This window comes from Phyllobates terribilis, unplaced genomic scaffold, assembly GCF_046119375.1.
Source record: "Phyllobates terribilis strain yellow unplaced genomic scaffold, ASM4611937v1 Scaffold_5__5_contigs__length_657084704, whole genome shotgun sequence".
NCBI classification, from domain to species: domain Eukaryota; kingdom Metazoa; phylum Chordata; class Amphibia; order Anura; family Dendrobatidae; genus Phyllobates; species Phyllobates terribilis.
This window is the reverse complement of record NW_027362765.1, coordinates 181482303-181503450: the sequence shown is the minus strand read 5'-3', so window position 1 is coordinate 181503450 and position 21148 is coordinate 181482303. Positions and strand designations below refer to the sequence as shown.

The 21148-nt window shown below is 43.7% G+C and overlaps 1 protein-coding gene across 1 annotated transcript in view; it reads left to right on the top strand.

The window, feature by feature from the left end:
• Positions 1–21148, top strand: part of LOC141272642 (inactive phospholipase C-like protein 2) — a 127961-nt gene that overhangs the window by 88724 nt on the left and 18089 nt on the right. Inside the window, exon 4 of the mRNA XM_073683561.1 lies at positions 422–497. Within this exon, the coding sequence (XP_073539662.1) occupies positions 422–497 (76 nt within the window). The remainder of the gene's footprint in view (positions 1–421; positions 498–21148) is intronic.

Here is a 21148-nt window from a genome sequence, read left to right as displayed (position 1 = left end):
AGCAGAGCTGTCAGTGACTTGCAATATTCCCCAGAGATCTTTTGTTTCCAAAACAATTATATAAATAAAATATAATAAAAAAAGTGCAAAAGCCTTCCAAAAAAAATACTAAAAAAGTGATGTGTTTTACAAACATTACATAAAAAACCTGCACATAATAGGTATCCACAAGACTATAGGAACCTGAAGAATAAAATCAACAGGTTATTTGGTGTAAAACATGAAGAAAAAAAACAAAGTAACAGCAAATGGCTTTTTTCTACATTTTCGCTGGAAAAAATACTCTCTTGCTAAATTGTAAACTGTAAAACAAACAAAAAAAGTTAATACTTTGTTTTTCATACCATTTTCTTTTAGAGTAATAAAATGCTAGTCTCTGGGTAGGACTACTATTTCTGACTATACTGTCTGTTCCCTTCAGTTCATACAGGCCAGCCGGACACTAATAGAGACGTCGGATGCCGTCTACAGCAAAATAATTCAAGTGCAAAAAACAGGTAAGACGCGTCGTGTGGAGGACGACGGCTCCAAAGGCCAATTTTCTGTGCTGAGAAGATTCTGTATCATCTTGTATGATTTGGGACAGTGGAGCTCCATTATGTTCCCTGCACATCTACAATCTCTAGACTCTAGCACCATTATGTTTTTTTCACTTATTTTTCTTTTTCTTCTTTTTTTTTTTTGTTGCAAAGATTACACTCATCTCCTTCCCCATAATTTAGACAAGGAACAGTATGTTGATATGAAATCTCATGTTCTTACTTATCAATGCCAATGTCTGAAATGATTGGCTTTCAATTTCTGAGCCCATGATGATTACCATTGTCCTCATTACTGGCTTTTCGCCTCTCGAGGAGACATTTCTATTGGTGCCTCCATCATTTTGTACAGGAAAGGATTTATGGCTTCCCCTAGGAAGATAGCGACCGCACTGAAACTAGTCACCCTGTGTATCTTGTTCCTTTAATTTCTACCAGCCCTAGTCCATTGTCAGGGCACGAGGCAGGACTATGAGCCCTTAAGTAAAAAGTCTATGGGTCCATTTACCTTCCGAAGATAAGCTGATTCTCAGGAAGTGAGCAGAACAATGTAGGGACCCATATACTTCCTATTGAGCCCCGACTCAGCTTTTGAACATAAGTTAAAGGTGTTGTCTACCTTCTTGGGAATTTTTTTTTTTACCTACGTACATGTATTTGGGACTAAAAATTATTTTCAGTTGGGTTTTGGAGTTGCCTTCTATGACCTCTTTGTTGCACTGTCTATTGGTGGCTGCAGAATAAGTTAACTGAGAATCCATCAGTAAGCTCGGTCTGACTGGAGAGTTGTTTAACTTATTTTGAGCTCCTGTCTGCTTATGACCACAGACCTCCTCAAAGATGATTGTGCTTGAAAACAAAGATCCTGTAAAAGCCAAACAGTACAACAGTATAACATTTTTAATTAAACTAGATTGTAAAAATGATTTTTAGCCCCAAATACATGCATTTAAGAAAAAAGGTGTTATCCATTTTGGGGACATGTTTTAATCCCTTCTTCTCCTTGGTTTGAAAAAAGTACCTGGGCCACCACCGATCAAGACTACTGAAGATAAGCTGAAATATAGGGAAACAATGGTTATTTATTCCTTTAAGGAAGGACACTTTTGTACTTATTAGTTACATGGTGAGATAGAGGATATGGCTGAAAAAAAGAGAAATATCCATCAAGTTCAACTGAGATGGGATAGCACAAAAGGAAGTGGCATGTGCACAACCACAATGCATGATCCAGTCTGCCACGAAAGAGCTCATGTTTCTCTCCTGATCCCAATTATTGATACACTGGACCAAACCTTCAGGAAAGAACTTTACCCATTTACATAAGTATTTAGGTTATTTTCTACTACAAAAGCATCTAAGCCTTTTTTTTAAAACCACGATTCCCGCTGTGACCAGCTCCTGAGGTAGACTATTCCCCAGATTAGTTCTTATGAAGAAGCCATGTCTCATCTGGAGATTGAACCGCACTTTCTACAGGTGGAGCGAGTGCCCCATTGTGTTTTGATGGGGATTTACATGTAACAGCCTTTGACCATACTTTTTATATGGGCCATTTATGTAATTGTACAAGTTATTCATGTGCCCCCTTAGATGTCTTCTGTTAAAACTAAATGCATTTAATTGTTTAATCTTTTCTCATACCTAAGATTTGTTTTGCACAGTATCAGTTTTATGGCTCTTCTTTGTACTTTTTCTGACTACAAGGCTTCCTTTCTAAGAACTGGCCCAGAACTAAACTGTATATTTCAGATAGGGCAACACTATTGCTTTGTAAAGTCCCTGTCTTGCGACTCCATGCGTCCTTTAATACATGACTATATCTGTTATGATCTGCAACATAGGCTAAGGAAAGAAGGGGAGAGCTGTCCCTACAGTAAGACTAAGCTGAGCCCCTACGTCGTAGCGGGCTACCTGTTCCTTGTGAACAGACCCGCCTTCGTTCTCGGCTAGTCTGAACGGAGACCTAAACGAACTAAGGACTGGGACAAAAATGGGACACCTCCTAACAGAAGTTGTTGCAGAGCAAAAGATAAACTGACAAAAAGTACTAGGGGTCCCAGAGGACCAAGCAAACTAGAGATAGATAGGCAAAAAAGCAGCTGGCTAGAGAGACAGTAAAACAACACTGAAGTCCAGCAAAGCCAGAAGGGCGGAGCTGGAATATATAGGAAGATGGTCACGTGACCTCAAAACACAAGATAGAAACCAAAACAAACAGGAGGGTTCTAACAGTACCCCCTCTTTTATGAGGATCCCCCGGATCCTCCAGGCCCAGGCCTATCCGGAAATCTCCTGTGGAAAGCTCTGAAAAGTCTAGGGGCAGAGACATCATCCGCCTTTACCCAGGAGTTATCCTCGGGACCGAAACCTTTCCAAGCGACGAGATACTGCAATCTCCCTCTATGCCCTCTGGAATTCAGGATACGAGAAATTTCATATTCGCCGTCTTCCACCACCGGAGGAACTGTGACAGTGGCATCCCTATCCGATACATGAGCCTTTTTCAACAAGGAAACATGAAACACAGGATTAATCTTCCAGGAGGTGGGAACCTCCAACCTAACAGCAGACTGGTTAACCACCTGAAGCACCTTAAATGGCCCCACAAACTTCGGACCCAATTTTTTAGAGCGAATCCTCAACCGCAGATTCTTTGAGGACAACCAAACCATGTCACCCACAGTAAACAAACTGTTTCCTGTTAAAATACTTCTTGGACTTTTTGTTAGCCTCTTGAAGGTTACAACGTACATTTAGTCCAAGCTCTCTCCAAATCACCGGAAAAATTCTCCTCCTCTGGCTCCGCCGACCCCAATTTGGAGAACGAACCAAAAGACGGATGTCTCCCAGTACAACAAAAAAAAGGAGAACACCCAGCAGAGGAGGATGTATGGTTGTTAAGAGCAAATTCTGCGAGTGGCAGAAACTCAGACCACCCCTCTTGATTGTCTGCCACAAAACAACGCAAAAACTGTTCAACATCCTGGTTCTTTCTTTCTGTCTGTCCATTAGACTCAGGATGATATCCAGACGAAAATGACAAATGGACTCCCAACCTGTCACAAAAAGCACGCCAAAAGCCACAAACTGAGGTCCCCTATCAGAAACAATGTCGGTGGGAACGCCATGAAGCCTGACAATTTCCTTAACAAACGCCTTAGCGAGTGTCTTAGCGCTGGGTAGCTTAATGAATGGAACCAAATGACACATCTTGCTAAAACGGTCCACGACCACCCAGATGACAGTGAAACCCTCGGACACAGGAAGGTCAGTAATAAAATCCATTGCCAGATGCGTCCAAGGCGCTCTAGGAACCTCCAGAGGGCAAAGCAACCCCGCAGCAGGGGTATGTGAAGCCTTTGACCTAGCACACACCGTACATTGACGCACCCACTTGATGACTTCCTTCTGCCACCCAGGCCACCAAAAACTGCGACTGATAAGTCTCTTAGTTTCAGAAATTCCTGGATGACCTGCCAACCGAGACTCATGATACTCCACAAACAAATCTCTTCTAAAGGTTCTAGGCACAAACAACCTCCCATGGGGAGTGTTAGATGGGGCATCCTCTTGGGCTTTCAGAATCCCATCTTCCAAAACGGAGTCCAATGCTGCTACCACAACTCCTTCCTGTAAAATGCTCTCCTCCTCCTCGGTACCAACCATGGGAGAAAAGCTGCGAGATAAAGCATCGGCTTTAACATTCTTAGTACCAGGGATATAAGTAACAGAAAAATTAAACCGAGAAAAAAAAAGTGCCCACCTAGCTTGACGGGCATTCAAGCGTTTGGCAGCATCCAGATAGATCAAATTTTTATGATCTGTGAAAACCTGAATAGGAAATTTAGCACCTTCCAAGAAATGACGCCAATGTTCAAACGCGAGTTTAATAGCCAGCAATTCCCAATTACCAACATCGTAATTAAGTTCGGTTTCTGAAAAATTTTTCGAAAAAAAAGCACAGGGATGTGCTCCATCCTTGTTCTCCTGAGACAAAACTGCACCGACCCCCACCGAAGAAGCATCAACCTCGACCAAAAAAGGCTTGGTCTCATCAGGCTGCATAAGGATAGGGGCAGAACTGAACGTGACCGCAAAACACAAGATAGAAACCAAAACAAACAGGAGGGTTCTAACAATATCCTTCCGGTCTTAGAAGCTGTTGATTGACATTTCTTCTGTGATCTACACACCCAGATACTTCTATACAAGTGACTCTCCTAGTTTTATTTTCCCTATAACATATGATGCCTGAATACCATTAGTTCCTTGCGCATAACTTTACATATTGATGGCTGGAATAAATTATTTCCTCCTTTTACAAATTAATTTCCTATTCCTTTACAGAGTTGGGACCAAAAGGTGGTTGCCAACCTCTGTACCAGTTGTTACCTCTGTACCAGTTGTTACCTCTGTACCAGTTTTTACCTCTGTACCACTTGATCATGGTGTATCCAACACCCCTTTGATCCGTATCTGTCTAACCCTAGCTTATCGTTACCTTCTCTCTGCTATGTTCATTTATTAGGAGCTATTATATTTTGGTAAGGACACAAGTATTCCAGAAGGCTCTGACTATAATGCCTACTATCCCCTGCAGCTCTAGCAGGAGGTCACCAAGCTGACTAGTGACCCAGGGGTCTATAGACAGATGGCTGGTTTCTGTTTTTTTTTTCTTCGCATGGAAAAGAAGTTACACCCTTAGGTTACATACAGACAAAAAGTAAGCGAACAAGATTTTCTCAAGAAAATTGGCTTATCAGAAAGTAATGGTTGATTAACTAAGCCTCCCTGGTTCCTGTGCATAGATAATAATGTGTTACGGATTGTAAGTGGTAACTGAAGAGCACTTCTGTAAAGTAGTTACCATAGCTGCCCGCTGTGTGAGGTTGGGCGCTCGGGGATTAATTGGTACAAACGCAAGTGTCAATATAATTAACATTGGTTATATGCCGCTGAGGTGGGAGGGCGAACAGAAGACGGGAGAGGAGGTAGCGATGACTGAGAAGGTGACAGCTCTGTGCACACATCCTGGATTACAGGGCCGCTCTGGATGGTAATTACTTGGATTGTCTTCCAGGCTGAACTGCAGGCAGCGCTGTCTTCTCTCCCAGCCTGGCTGCTATTATTTTACAATAGAGGTTCCACTTATTGCACTTTTTTGGTATTATGGCCATTTTCTGTCGAAATAATACACTTTAGTGAGGTATAGTCAGAAGGTGAACACACGGGATATAGGGCAGGATAGAGAAGAAGATGTGCAACTGGCTAGATCTCCCTAGAGTTAGAAATGCTCCTGTTCTTCACATTAGTGGTGCTTGTACCAGGACGTGTCTTGGCTGTGCCCCTGTACCTAGACAATGTTGGGGTAAAAAGTTTGTAAAACACACAATAGATTTTTTTTTCTTTTTTAGCCCCTTCTCTTTTACACCACTTCTTTTGGTCTATTTTTCTTCTCCTTAGCTTTGACTAATCTTGACACAACGGACAATCTTTGGTGTTGGATGTTGAGATGGGACAGGGCAGCACATTTTGCAGATGATTTTTACTGAATTTCTAAATGGGAATCCTAGAGCTGCTAGTATTACTCCTGTATATGTAAGTCATCCGCTCTCCACTGCCTTAAGAGACTGATATTGGAAAGTAATAGACTGTATTCAACTCCACAGCGATATAATATTCTTAATACCATAGACACAATGGTAAAAAAGTCCATCTCGCGCACCACCAGGACTGTGTGAACTGAGAAGAAAACAAAGCAACATCCAGCTCCCGCGATCCAAATAAAATAATCGATGGCTTTATGGAATAATCCACAAAAAATATGAACAAGACATGCTATGAAGAAGGGTCATAATAGATCTGAAACGCGTAGCATATTTACACTCTATCTTGTTCATAATTTTTGTGGATTATTCAATAAAGCCATTAATTATTTTATTTGGCTCGCTGGAGCTGGATGTTTCTTTGTTTTAGTACCATAGGCAGACCATACTCAAGTATTAGATGACAAGAAGACTGTATATATAAGTTGTCCAATGCAATTTGTGCATCCCGTCTAGTAAAAATCCCGCAGTGGTGATCACATGACCTATGACCTTGAGCCTTCGTTAGTAAAACTTACTCCATAAGTTCTGATTGGTTGGTACGGCTCTGGTATCCATCTCTATCCCTTGGCTTCATTGTATGGCTCTTTGAATGTGATTTAGGTTGTGCATGGACTTCCGGTAGGGCTGTGAAATTAGTATTGTGGGATGGGATTGGGGAGAAGAAAAGTTTTGGATGAAGAGTGGTGCTGTGAATAATGCGGTTTATAAGGCAGTCGGGGGATCGGCCCAGGGCACAAATGTAATTTAGTATGCTACAGTCCATTTTAGTGTTGAGGTCAGAGGTGCAGTACAGATAATATATCTACCTGTGTAGGTGGGGTACATTGCAACCTACTATCGGAGGAATATACTAGGATTCCTCCAGATGTATACCTCCTATGTAGGCACAAACATGAGCCTTAGACTGGTTGGTGGCCCCAGCGATTTACCAGCGACTCCTTTTTGTGTGTGGATTTGGATCTGTCATGTGCGCTTGGCCTTCACACTGGGTTACTGTTTAATTGTAAATGGACTGAAACCTTCTCTTTTAATGTGATTAATAGTCACAAGAGGCTTCCAGATCATGACCTCAATGCCCATAGGGCTAAATTACAAGGGCGAGGGGGCCTTTAAACAATCTTTGTGAGTGTGACTTATTAATTGGAAGCGTTTAATGTCAATTCTATTTTCACCATCTATCTTAAGATGTAATTATTACAGTCAGTCTATAGAAGTTTTATATACTTTTTTTTTTTTTTTTACGTAAATGGCTGACATGGATTAGCTCTAGAATAGCATACCCACAGATCTCTTTCCAAGCCCTACTTAGCGGCCATGACATACTGTTAGCTCATGCAGAACCTCTGTGTGCACTGATTTTACCGGAAAAACAAACTGGCATGCTCGAATGTACAGCAAATTATGGAAGCATTCTCCCCTTGAAGCAATGCTTTAAGAGAAGAATGTGCTGCCTCACCGAGACACCATACGGTCGCTGGTGAGTCCCTGCAGCATATACTATATTCCGAGGTCTGCCGTATGGTCCTCTGCACATGGCATGGCCCCGCGATTTAAAAGCGCATAGCTAACTGCAACTCAAGACTCAAAGTTACAGATTTCTCAGTCTCAGCTTTTGGAACTGTGAAATCTGGAGCTAAGACCATTTTATAAGATGTAGGTATGGTTTCAGTAATTCCCATAGACTTATGGATAGAGCAGAAAATAAGTGCAGCCACATCTCCTTGGATCATAATTGTGGCCACCTACACTTCATTTATCCAGGGCTCTTTGAGATACGTCTAAAGGAATTGTAGGAGCTTCCAGCAGGGAAACCTCAGTAATCATACATTTATCAGTTATCAAATGTATTTAGTGGAAAAAGACCTTTAACCACTTCTCAATGTATGACACAATTGAACAGCTTATGTTGAGTGCCAGTGTATGGAGCAGTCTCAGGAGCTGAGCCCACATCATACTTAGGCGTTTCCGGCTGTGGTGCACAGCTGGCATCTTCCCCTTAAAAGCACTGACCAGACCTGATCACTGTTGTACAACCATTTAAATGCTGCTGCCAGTCACCAACGGTGACCTTTAAATACTGCTATCACTGGCTCCCGCTGACTCCCAGCGACATGATTGCATGGTGCCGATGGGTTGTCATGGCATGCAGGGGCTTGCTGAAGGCCCCTATCGCTGTCATTTTAGAACCTTGTATGAAGCCAATGGCTGGGCGTCATAGGGAAACCGACTGAAAGATAAAGAAAAAAATTGTAAAGATGATAAAAAAAATTCACCTCACCCCCTTAAATAATAAAAAAGTATATTTCTATTTCATCTCTGTGTCGGTAAAAGTCCAATTTTTCATTGGGTTCTCCTGGCCCAAACTCAACAGCATCATATATGTTCTTGAGGCTGCAGAATTCAAATCAGGAGACTCCTGACCGGACTGGACATCGCAGTCCGTACTTGGACCGTAAATGTTAGACATGTGAAAGCAGCCTTAGGGAAGATCTTTAGGTTGGTGCTCCCTACCCTGCTCTATTACTTTAAATCCTGTTTTCTTTCCGTTTGTCTCGCCTTTCACTATTTCACATCTTTATATACACGCAGAGAAGATGCAGATGTTTATAGAAACCTATCAATATCCATTTATCCATTAATAGATTGCCTGTCATTACACAATTACTTTCCTTCCATCTTCCTTTATGTCTTTTTCCTTCTCTTCTGCCTCCACTGCAGCCAGCGCTCTTCTCGCTCTTCTCACGCCAGCCAGTAATTACACTGATTATCCTAATTACTGTGTGCGCAGAGAATGGATGTATCAAGTGTACACAAGAATTCAGTATGTTCCTTCAGACTTAAGTAGCAAGCTATTAACCCCATCTCCTTGTAGGAAGCTTGGCTTCTTAGTGCTAAGTTGCCAGAAATAGATACAGCACATTATAGGACAGTTCTTACTATGGGAGGGGGCTATAGATGGGCTGATGACGTACCTGTTCCAACCAATAACGAGTTCATCCATGGTGTCATGATAAAAATCCTGGAATCCAACCATTAATTTATGGGGGGGCTATGTGCCACCCATAAGGCTATGTGCCCACGTTGCGGAAATGGCGCAGAAAATTTCTGCTTCATTTCTGCAAGTAAAAACGCATGCGGAATTCCGCACGCGTTTATCGCACGATTTCCACATGCGGAATTGCCTTGCGTTTTTTATGCATTGGACAAAGGCAATTCCGCTTGCGGAAACGCAAAATTAATGAACATGCTGCGGATTTTTGAACGCAGCATAAACGCTGCGGAAAAATCCGCAGCATGGGCATAGAACTTGCGGAATCCCCTTGGGGACCATGGGGTGCGGATTACAAAGCGTTTTACAAGCGTTTCTGCTGCGGAAATTCCGCATCAAAAACGCTTGTAATCCACAACGTGGGCACGCAGCCTTAAAAGCTGATTTTTTTTGTTGTTGTTTTCGTCCCCTATAACTAATGCACTTGTACACTCAGGCGGCTTAAAGGGGTATGGGAATCTCAGACATTTATGGCATATCCTGTGGATTGTCTGATAGACATGGGTCTCGCCCACCCATGGAGCTTACATCTATTTCGGAAACAGGGGTTCAAGAGGTGTGACCTGCATCTTGTTGCGCCACCAAGCAGTAAGTCATGGAATTATGGAAATCACATGATGGATAGACATGTTAATGATATCTAAAATGCTGAAAAAATGGGACCCAAATTTTAGAAACATCTTGATTTATTCAGTATGAGCCCCACGTGCAGAAATCCCTGCACTTTACATGCCTTGGCTGCTATCAGTGAGGTTATTAAGTTTGTCTGAGGAATTTTCTGCTGCGCTGAATGCACTTGGGCACATAAATCATCAAGATCCACTGCTGGTAGCTCCCTTTTACAATTGCAGACTAATGACATTCCAGATGTGCTCAATGGAAGACAAGTCTGGAGATGCTGCAGGCCATGGTAGCACATTTAGATTATGCTGGCTGCTCACAGTAACATGAGTAACACGTGGCCTGGTGTTGTCTTGAGACATTTGGAGAAATGGCTGTACCACTGGGTCCACCACCAAATCATTGTAATGTCGAGATGTTAGTGTACCTGTAATGAAGACTAGAGGGATCCGGCTACTGTACATTTTGCCACCCCACACCACAATCTCGTTGTGACATTTTCTCCTGATGGCCTCTTCATGGCATTGCTTACGTGGTCTCTATAACAATATTTGGCTATCATTGCGTCAAAGACAAAAGCAGGACTCCTCACTGAATTTCAGCCTCCATTGCGGTCTGCTCTCAAAGGACACCCTGGTGCAGAGCAAGCAGCATGAGGTCAATGAAACACCCATAGTTGGAGCTCTGTCTCGTAGCCCAATGTAGTGCAAATGTCTTCAGATGGTTTGTGTAGACACTGATGCTTTAGGCTTGGTATTATTATTATTGTTTATTATTATAGCACCATTTATTCCATGGCGCTTTACATGTGAAAAAGGGGTATATATACAAGAGCAATTACAATAATCTTGAACAAAACGTGACGGCGACTGGTACAGGAGGAGCGAGGACCCTGCCCGCGAGGGCTCACAGTCTACAAGGAATGGGTGAAGATACAGTAGGTGAGGACAGAACTAGTCGTGCAGCGGTATGGTGGAGCGAGGGTTACTGTAGGTTGTACACTTGTCGGAAAAGGTGGGTCTTCAGGTTCCTTTTCAAGGAATGGTATGTGACGTCCAATTTCACTTGCAGTCCTGAATGGATCAGTCGTGGAACCAGTGGTACGGCCATTTCCCCACAGTGTCTCAGGAACTGTTTTTCAACCTGACAACGCCAGGCCGCATGTTGCTCTTGCTACTATGAGCAGCTTACATGGCCTAAACATGGCCTGTAGCATCTCCAAACTTGCCTCCCATCAAACACATCTGGGACGTCATTGGATGACAGTTGCAAAGGAAGCTGCCAGCAGTGGCTTTTGATGATTTGCCCAAGTGCATTCAGTGTGGCAGAACCTTCCTCAGACAACCATTAATAACCTCATTGATATTAGCCAAAGCGTGTTAGTGTATTTATTTCTGTGTATGTCCCTCATACTTGATACTTGAGTAAATTAACAAGTCAATTGATCCTGTGATTTTGATAATTCCATGACTTTTCCTTCTTGGTATTGTCATTCACCACCACCTCTGTCTCTGCAGTGGACATAACACGGTCTATCAGCTCTGCTCTTAGTGTCCCTTTAAAGAGAAAATATTTGCATCCGTTCACATTTTGCTACGTGACTATATTTGGCTGATTTATCTCGAGAATTCTCTATACATTGGACATCGTTCACCCAGTAATGTTCTTTTGACCTCGGGCAGGGGGCTATACAAGCATGGCCCAAAGTGTTGGCACCTTTGAAATTGTTCCAGAAATTAAGTATTTCTCCAAAAAAATGTTGTTGTAAACTTCTTGATTTATGTTGCGCACCGTGGACAAAGGAACATTAAGATCTCTGGAGATGGACCTTGAGATTGTTGATATTTTTCAACAATTTTGGCTCTCAAGTCCTCAGACAGTTCTCTCCTCCTCTTTCTGTTCTCCATGCATAGTCTGACACACACAGACACACAATGGAAAGATTGAATCAACTTTTCCCCTTTTTATCTGGTTTCAGGTGTGATTTTCATATTGCCCTCACCTGTTACTTGCCACAGGTGACTTGGAACGAGCATCAAATTCTTGAAACAGAGTTATTTACCCACAATTTTGGAAAAGTGCCAACAATTTTGTCTGGCCCATTTTTGAGGTTTTGTGTGAAATTATGTCCAAATTGTCTTTTTATTCTGTCTTTTTTTCAGTTTTTTTTTTTGTGTTCCAACACACACAAAAGGAATAAATATGTGTATAACAAAACATGTGTAATTGCAATAATTTTCTAAGACAATTTCAAGGGTACCAACACTTCCGGTCATGACTGTATGTTGGCATCCCTTTTTTTTTTTACTATTTAAGCAGTAAATTATTATTCCGGCCAGTGGTTGGCATATAGCTGACCTATAGCTCTGACGTATGGCAATGTGAGCAGAGCTTTAGTATATTGAAGCTATATGTCATCCAATACTGAATAATGACATTAGGACGTCAATGTGAGGTGTAATCCACAATTCAGTATTTGCTGACCCCTCATACTGTGGATCAGCGGGCTGGGAATTTCCTTCATATGTAATCACGAGCAGTGCATCATGGGATAGTACAGCAATACTTTCCTGTTATGAATATTTGATACCTTGCTTATAATAGCCGACAAATGAATGTTCTGTGTGATGAATACTGAAAGGGAAGCAGCAGCATGAAACGTGACTTCACTGCCTCCAGTCTCTCGCTTGTCATAACGGTTTAGAAAATCATTTATCCGTTTTATCTCTCAGCAGCCAACAATAGTCGGAGTTCTGCCGGAGTTCAGCGTCACGATGAGCTATACGTTACATTATACGCTTAGAATAATCTGCAGCCAGCAGTTTTAATTGCCACAAAAGCATTCAGCAACCTCTGTACCATCACTGTTATTTACAGTGGTGCCCCTTAGGCAGGGCCGGCGTCAGCACCCGGCGCACCCGGGCAAATGCCGGGGCCCTGAGCAGGCAGAGGGGCCCACTGGCGGTCGCGCACCCCGCTGGGCTATGGGCGGAGGAGAGCGGTGTCAGCGCCCGCCCTTCTCCGCCGCTTGCTCAGGGCCCCGGCAGCCCGATACTTACCTCTCCCCGTGCCTCCGCAGATCAGCTGTCTTCCTGCTCTGCGCTCCCTGTGACGTCTCAGGTCAGAGGGCGCGGTGACGTCTTTACACCGCGCCCTCCCCTGAGCCGTCACAGGGAGCGCTGAGCGGGAAGACGCCGACAACGCTGGAGTTCGGAGCCGAGCAGCGAGCGGCGGGCAGCAGGTAGCAGGTGAGGAGAAGGGAGGTGAGTATTTGATTTTTTTTTTAATGTATGGAGGCATGGGGCATTATAAAGAGGGGAGGGGGGGCATCCTGCATGGGGCATTATAAAGAGGAGGGGTGACAGCCTGCATGGTGCATTATAAGGTGGGGAACAGCCTGCATGGGGCATTATAAAGAGGGGGGGATTCCTACTTGGGGCATTATAATGAGGAGGGGTGACAGCCTGCATGGGGCATTATAAGGTGGGGACAAGCCTGCATGGGGCATTATAAGGTGGGGAACAGCCTGCACGGGGCATTATAAAGAGAGGGGGGGACATCCTGCATGGGGCATTATAAAGAGGAGGGGTGACAGCCTGCATGGGGCAGTATAAAGAGGAGGGGTGACAGCCTGCATGGGGCATTATAAAGAGGAGGGGTGACAGCCTGCATGGGGCATTATAAAGAGGAGGGGTGACAGCCTGCATGGGGCAGTATAAAGAGGAGGGGTGACAGCCTGCATGGGGCATTATAAGGTGGGGAACAGCCTGCATGGGGCATTATAAAGAGGGGGGGATTTCTGCTTGGGGCATTATAATGAGGAGGGGTGACAGCCTGCATGGGGCATTATAAGGTGGGGACCAGCCTGCATGGGGCATTATAAGGTGGGGAACAGCCTGCACGGGGCATTATAAAGAGAGGGGGGGACATCCTGCATGGGGCATTATAAAGAGGAGGGGTGACAGCCTGCATGGGGCAGTATAAAGAGGAGGGGTGACAGCCTGCATGGGGCATTATAAAGAGGGGGGGCAGCCTGTATGGGGCATTATGTGGGGGGTAACAGCCTGCATGGAGCATTAAAAGGGAGGGGCCTGTATGGGGCATTATGTGGGGGGGAACAGCCTGCATGGAGCATTATAAGGGGGGGGGCAGCCTGTATGGGGCATTATGTGGGGGGTAACAGCCTGCATGGAGCATTAAAAGGGAGGGGCCTGTATGGGGCATTATGTGGGGGGTAACAGCCTGCATGGAGCATTATAAGGGGGGGACAGCCTGTATGGGGCATTATGTGGGGGGTAACAGCCTGCATGCAGCATTATATGGGGACCGGTATCCTGTATGGAGCGTTATATGGGGGCCAGTATCCTGTATGGAGCGTTATATGGGGGCCAGTATTCTGTATGGAGCCTTATATGGGGGCCAGTATTCCGTATGGAGCCTTATATGGAAGCCAGTATTCCGTATGGAGCCTTATATGGGGGCCAGTATTCCATATGGGGGCCAGTATTCCGTATGGAGCCTTATATGGGGGCCAGTATTCCATATGGAGCCTTATATGGGGGCCAGTATTCCGTATGGAGCCTTATATGGGGGCCAGTATTCCATATGGAGCCTTATATAGGGGCCAGTATTCCATATGGGGCCTTATATGGGGGCCAGTATTCCGTATGGAGCCTTATATAGGGGCCAGTATTCCGTATGGAGCCTTATATGGGGGCCAGTATTCCGTATGGAGCCTTATATGGGGGCCAGTATTCCGCATGGAGCCTTATATGGGGGTCAGTATTCCGCATGGAGCCTTATATGGGGGTCAGTATTCCGCATGGAGCCTTATATGGGGGTCAGTATTCCGTATGGGGCCTTATATGGGGGCCAGTATTCCGTATGGGGCCTTATATGGGGGCCAGTATTCCGTATGGGGTCTTATATGGGGGCCAGTATTCCGTATGGGGCCTTATATGGGGGCAAGTATTCCGTATGGGGCCTTATATGGGGGCCAGTATTCCGTATGAAGCGTTATATGGGGGCCAGTATTCCGTATGGGCGTTATATGGGGACCAGTATTCTGTATGGAGCCTTATATGGGGGCCACTATTCTGTGTGGAGCGATTCACCGGTTTCTGAGCTATTGTGGAATTTACAATAGATATCACTCATGAAGTGAAATCTTTGCATTGTACTATATATATATATTTCTCCGCCGTATCTCTGCATCATGAATCGTGGAATGTGTTAAAGGGGCCCACTGAGACTCTTTCGCCCGGGGCCCAGAAAAACCTGGAGCCGGCCCTGCCCTTAGGAGGCGAGACCCCTATGCAGTGGCGGAAATCTGCCTGGCTGTTTATAAATAGTTAAGTCAATGACCATTTTACCTGCAAAACTAACAATTAGAAGACGCCACTAATTTGCAGTAAAACCGCATGTAAACGCAGTTCGCGCCCACATCTTGGATTCTAAATGGAAGCTTAGCCTCGTTTAGTTATTTTACTCACTTATATAGCGCCATTATTTCCACAGCGCTTGACAGACATCATCATCGCTGTCCCTTTTGGGGCTCACAATCTAGATTCCCTATCAGTATGTCTTTGGAGTGTGGGAGGAAACCGGAGAACCCGGAGGAAACCCACACAAACATGGGGAGAACATACAAACGCCTTGCATTGTCCTTGGTGGGATTAGTAAGCAAAGCAACAGTGCTAACCACTGAGCCACCATGCCTGCGGCTCTCCAGGCCACAGCATGACACCTTCATGTATTTCTGTGAGGCTGTCATGCTCTGGTCGGGGGAACCATAGCCAGTCTGTGCTCGGACCTATTTGCATGGATGTCTGAATGAGCCCTTACCCATATGCTCTCTTAGGGCTTATGGACGTCATAGAGTGGTGGTGGTTGGCGATCGGTTCCCTGACAAAATCAGCTGTTTGCTAGGAAAGGGACCTAGGTGATCAGCTGATTGCTCTTGGAGACACGTTTTGTATGGGGTTGTAAGGAAGATATTTTTGAATTCTGAACAACCCCTTTATTTATACTGGCATTCGTTTCTTAAGTGCACATCAGGAGCTCCAGTATTTGTCATGGCATGTATAGGGCTACAGGGTTATTTTTGGCAGCTAAGTTGGCACAGAGGTTAGTACATGAGTAAATTGCATCATCATTATAATATGTAGGCTTTATTTAGAGAAATATATGATCCCATTCGATTAACTATAAATATATCCAGATATAATTAATAGCCAAAAGTTTTCAGCCATACCACGTCACCTCCAGCTGCACATGCATGTTTTCCATAGTGTCGCTGATACGTGACTCCAAAAAGCTCTGGTGCCACTTTCCTATGGGGAAACAAAATCATTGGACAAGGAAAATAAATAAATAAATATATAAATATATATATATATATATATATATATATATATATATATATATATATATTTAGATCTTTTTTTTAATATCCCATAGTCACATGTCAGTCAGGCCTTTATAGACATTGGAAAACAAAAATCACATTCCTATGACAAGTGTTAGAATAGAACTGGGAAATATCAATGGGAAAATTGGCTTTGGGAATTGGAGAAGTATAAAGGTTTTCCTGGTTAAAAATGACGTTTCTCATAAGATGAAGGCATAATAGTAGGAAATGCCATCACTTTATGGTTGATGAGGTACTGACCTCTGGGCCACACTCTTTGTAGGAAACCGCAGTGCAACCTTTATTGAAGTAAATGTGGCCGCTGCAGTTCTGTGCACTGCTGTTTGGCCTGCAGTGCCATTATGCATGGAAAACGTAGGCGCGCAGTGCTAAACCAGCACGGTGTCCTCCTTATTATAGGATTGATGGAGGTGCCACAGGTTAGTTGCCCCCCACCCCTTAATCATAAAGTGATGGCATAGCATTCACTTCATTAGGTGGGAAACCTTTTTAAGGTCATTGTTTAGTTTGTCTTCTGATATATAACCTTGTGAAGAACAGACACGAGATACCACACATTCCATTCTGTTTGCTTTGGGCAGATACTAATATTTTGCATTTTTGTCTTCTGTTGCTTTACACGGAATTAAAACAATGTAGATTTGGTTTAAACATATACATTTTGTAATTTTTTTTTATTACAGATTGATTACAAGTTGATATGACAGGAAGGAGTCTTAATCTAGAAGCTCTCTTACCAAACATCTTTGGTCCCACCTCTAATCCTTTGTTGACTTGGCACTTGTTTTCTTTCTTGCCACCAGGCTCAGGGTAAAAAGGCAATGTGACCCCAGGTTCAATTTCCATTCTTCCCAGTCTGTTTTCTCCAGAGGGCCACAGCCTTGGGCAGGTTCACAGCACTGATAAGGCAGTGACATTTGGGGAGCCTAGACTGCCCAAAAAAGGAACTGCTGATTTTTTTTTTATATGGACATCACCACATAAGTTATGACCAACCCCTAATACAGGGGTGTGGAACCTTTTTTCTGCCAAAGGCCATTTGGATATTTTTAACATAGTTTTGTACGGCTCGCAAATAATCAACTTGAAATTGATCCTGCTGTATTTAGTCAAACATTTAATTAACTTGCCTCTAATGTGACATCTGGAGCTGCTTCTCTTTGGTGCAGCTGTGAAGTTTGGTTGTATGAATGATGTCACTACTCACAACTGCTTTTCCAGAGTTTTGTCGGTCTGGAGCACCGTCAACTCTGTGATAAGTTTTGTAATAAACGGATCTCAGTTTTCAGTTGTTCCAAACACAGATGTATATTACGCTACATGTCTCCCCACAGTGGGAAATTTATCACTGCTCACATAACGTTTATAGAATTCAAGCAGTGGGAGGTCTGCAGTATACATAACATAGGAGATACGAAGACTGCTGTATATATCTCACATAGGAGACACTGAGACTGCTGTACAGCACATAGGAGACACTGGGACTGGAGCATATACATTACATAGGAGATACTGGGGCAGGAGAAGATATATCACATAAAATACACTGGGGATGGGCATATACATCACAGGAAACTCTGGGGTTGGAGCATATACATCACAGGAGATACTGGGGCTAGAGCACATACATCACATAGGACACATTGAGGTTGAAGCACATACATCACATAGGATACACTGAGGTTGGAGCGCATATACATCACATAGGAGACAGTGGGGCTGGAGCATATACATCAGATAGATAGTTGGGGCTGGAGCATATACATCACATAGGAGACAGTGGGACTGGAGCATATACATTACATAGGAGACAGTGGGGCTGGAGCATATACATCACATAGGATACACTGGGGCTGGAACGTGTACATCACAGTACAGGAGACACTGCGACCGCTATCTTCATTAGTGGGACGGGAGCGCAGAGCGCACTAACTTCGTCCACAAAGAGCATCCTGATGCTGGCACTGGCAAGCATCAGGACATAATTCTTAATTGCATGCGTTGCAGCATTTTTTAGTGAATACGGAGTGTGGGTGTTTGCAGTGTAAGCCGGAATTAAAGGGCCCGTGTCAGGCAAAATGGGGCTGCTAACCAGAGCACTGCGGTCCCTAGGAATCTGCCCAGGGGCCAGTTAAAAGGATATAGCGGGCTGTTTACAGCCCGTGAACCAGAAGTTCCCAACCCCTGCCTTAATACTTTCCAAAAACAGACATGAGATGCCTATGGTAAGATCATCTTCAGTGACAGCCACTACTCTGGGGTAGAGGATGGATTTATTGCGATTGACCATAGTTGGCACTTGCTTGTTGAGTACTTCTAATCTGATATAAAAGAGCTGACCACACCCTGGATCCATGCAACTGTGTGTGTGTAAGTCAACAAAAATGGGAAATGAACAGATACCGGTCTGTAAAGGAAGCTCCACCATTGATAAACTGAATATTAATGGACTATATAATCAGTAACTGTAATAGCTAAGATCTTGTCATATGTCTTCATTAGGCGCTGTTCACATCACATTATGGAACTGTGCTTTTGTGTGTATGCCAGGAAAATCTCCCTATGTACACCTGACAAGAGGCCAAAAAGAGACCCTGATTCTAGCTATGTGTCACTTTCTGGGCTGCTTGCTGCAGTTTTCATAAAATCACTGCTTTATCTGCTGCAGATCTGCAAGTTCTCTGAATGCTGAGCTCTGTATAACCCCGCCCACAACACTGATTGGCAGCTTTCTGTGTACACTGTGCATAGGCAGAAAGCTGCTAATCAGTGGTGGGGGCGAGGTTATACAGAGCTCAGCATTCAGAGAACTTTTACATCTGCAGCAAATAAACTAGTGATTTTTTGAAAACTGCAGCAAGCAGCCCAGTAAGTGACACATCACTGGAATTAGGGTCTCTGTCTCTACATCATGCTGCTTTTAAATTAGATGGCAAAAACCCTTTCAAAATTCCTGTTTAATGACAAAACTGAACAGCGCACAACCTCTGACTGTGTGATTTCCACTTTCTCTTTGAATAACCTGTAAAAGTTTTTACATCACCCATATACTAAGCATCAGGGCTACACAGAGCAAGGCATGATGGGAAGGGCTGACTTTCCCTATAATAAACCCTTCACTGACAAGGAGTAGTACGCTATGACAGTCGCTACCATCTCCTTTGGCGAATAGTTAAGCATCTGACAACCCGACCCCACCAGCGATGTCTTTACCAGTTAATCACATACCTCCATCTATTTATAGAGCCGTTCCACGTAATTCCCATAGACTCATTGCTTGGAAGACTCGATCTCTGCCAAGTCTCATTGTTCTGACACAGCCAAAGCACTAAGCTGGGAGCGCTGTCTTCATCCAGCCACAATCTGCTCCCCGATGGACGCTTTAAAGCAATACTAAACATAGAAAATGCACATATAGTATCCCACCATTTCCTCCATGAATCGTTTTCTATTTTTTTCATGTGATTTTGGCTGATATTACAATTATATTTGAGACAGCTATGAAAAAAAACTTATCCTTTTAGTCTTGGAGTTCAGCCATGTTGCTTTCCTCCTTCTCACTGTCCTGTGTCCGACTGTAAAGTGAAGCCCACCCAAGAGAGAGATATTTTCTGCCACAATTTACATCACTGGAACAATGAAAGTACAGCAAAAATCCACTATAAATCTGTCAAAAGATTTAAAAAAAAATAAAAAATCATGGAAAATGGCAGCAGAATGTGGATGTGATTTATAAACTCTCATCCACTAGCCCTTTACTGTAATTAGCTGCGTGTATTCACCTAAGACAACTGACTGCAGCAGGAGCCTCTCCCCTCTGCACTGTCTTCAGTAGGGTAACCGATGGCTAAGCTCTGTCCCAGCCATGCACTAATAATGGAGGAGATCGGCAGGAGATTAACTTCTACAGGAACTGGGATCATGCAGAAAATCCTGCACACTGACCTAAAGCGTGGACACAATTTTCTCCAGTTTTATCATTCATTTCTAGGTTTGCTGTTCCTTTAAGCGATGGTATGGACTTTCATTGTGATTCCTTACTTAAGTAATAAGTGCAGTTCTATTATAACATTTGTAAAACCTTTGATAACAGTTTTGAGGAAGAGGAATCCACTCACTAATTCTCTCTGGGAGTCTGTGGAATGACAGTGCCCTCCTCCTTTCCTCCATCTCCCACTATTATTCCTGTAGGGCTTAGGACCTCCCGAGGAGCATTTTAAGTGCCTACCCTTTCCACCAAAGATGTAAAAATGACCATTTAGAAGAATTATATAAGGATCTCCCTACCATAACTGGGACGCCCAGAGATCTCTAACCTTCAGAGCTACCTAATAGCAGCTCCTCCACAGGAGAAAAGAAGCATTACACATGTAATTGTGGTGGATTTGTCAGGTTCTCCAGAGTAAGGCTGACATTTGATGGCAGTCGTCCGAACCTTTCTACAGCTGACACTCTTATACACAGGAGCTCTCGTTCATTCTCTGAGAAAGCCAACAGCTGACACGTCAGCTCAGGGAGAACAATGTGATCGGCAGTCCGAAATCGGATATGCTTGATTGACATCTCTCCCCACCAGGCGGACCCCCATACACACCAGACCGTTGGCCAAATCTGCCAATATTGGGGGGTTCATCTGCCTTTTATCTAATGAGAATCTTTGTAGCCACTCTTCACGCTAGCTATTTGACAGTTCCAGGTTAATGGGAGGACTCCTCTATTCTGATCTGGTTCATCTAATAAAGTAGAGAAGCCATTTTTAGTCCTATTGAGTTCTATAGGAATACTCTTCTGATCCATCCATCATAATACGTATGCAAAAGTACGGTCATTAGCCCAGTCACTTTGACAAAGGGAATAAAGCCAGGGCATCCATTGCTTCATCATTGCCAGCTTGTTT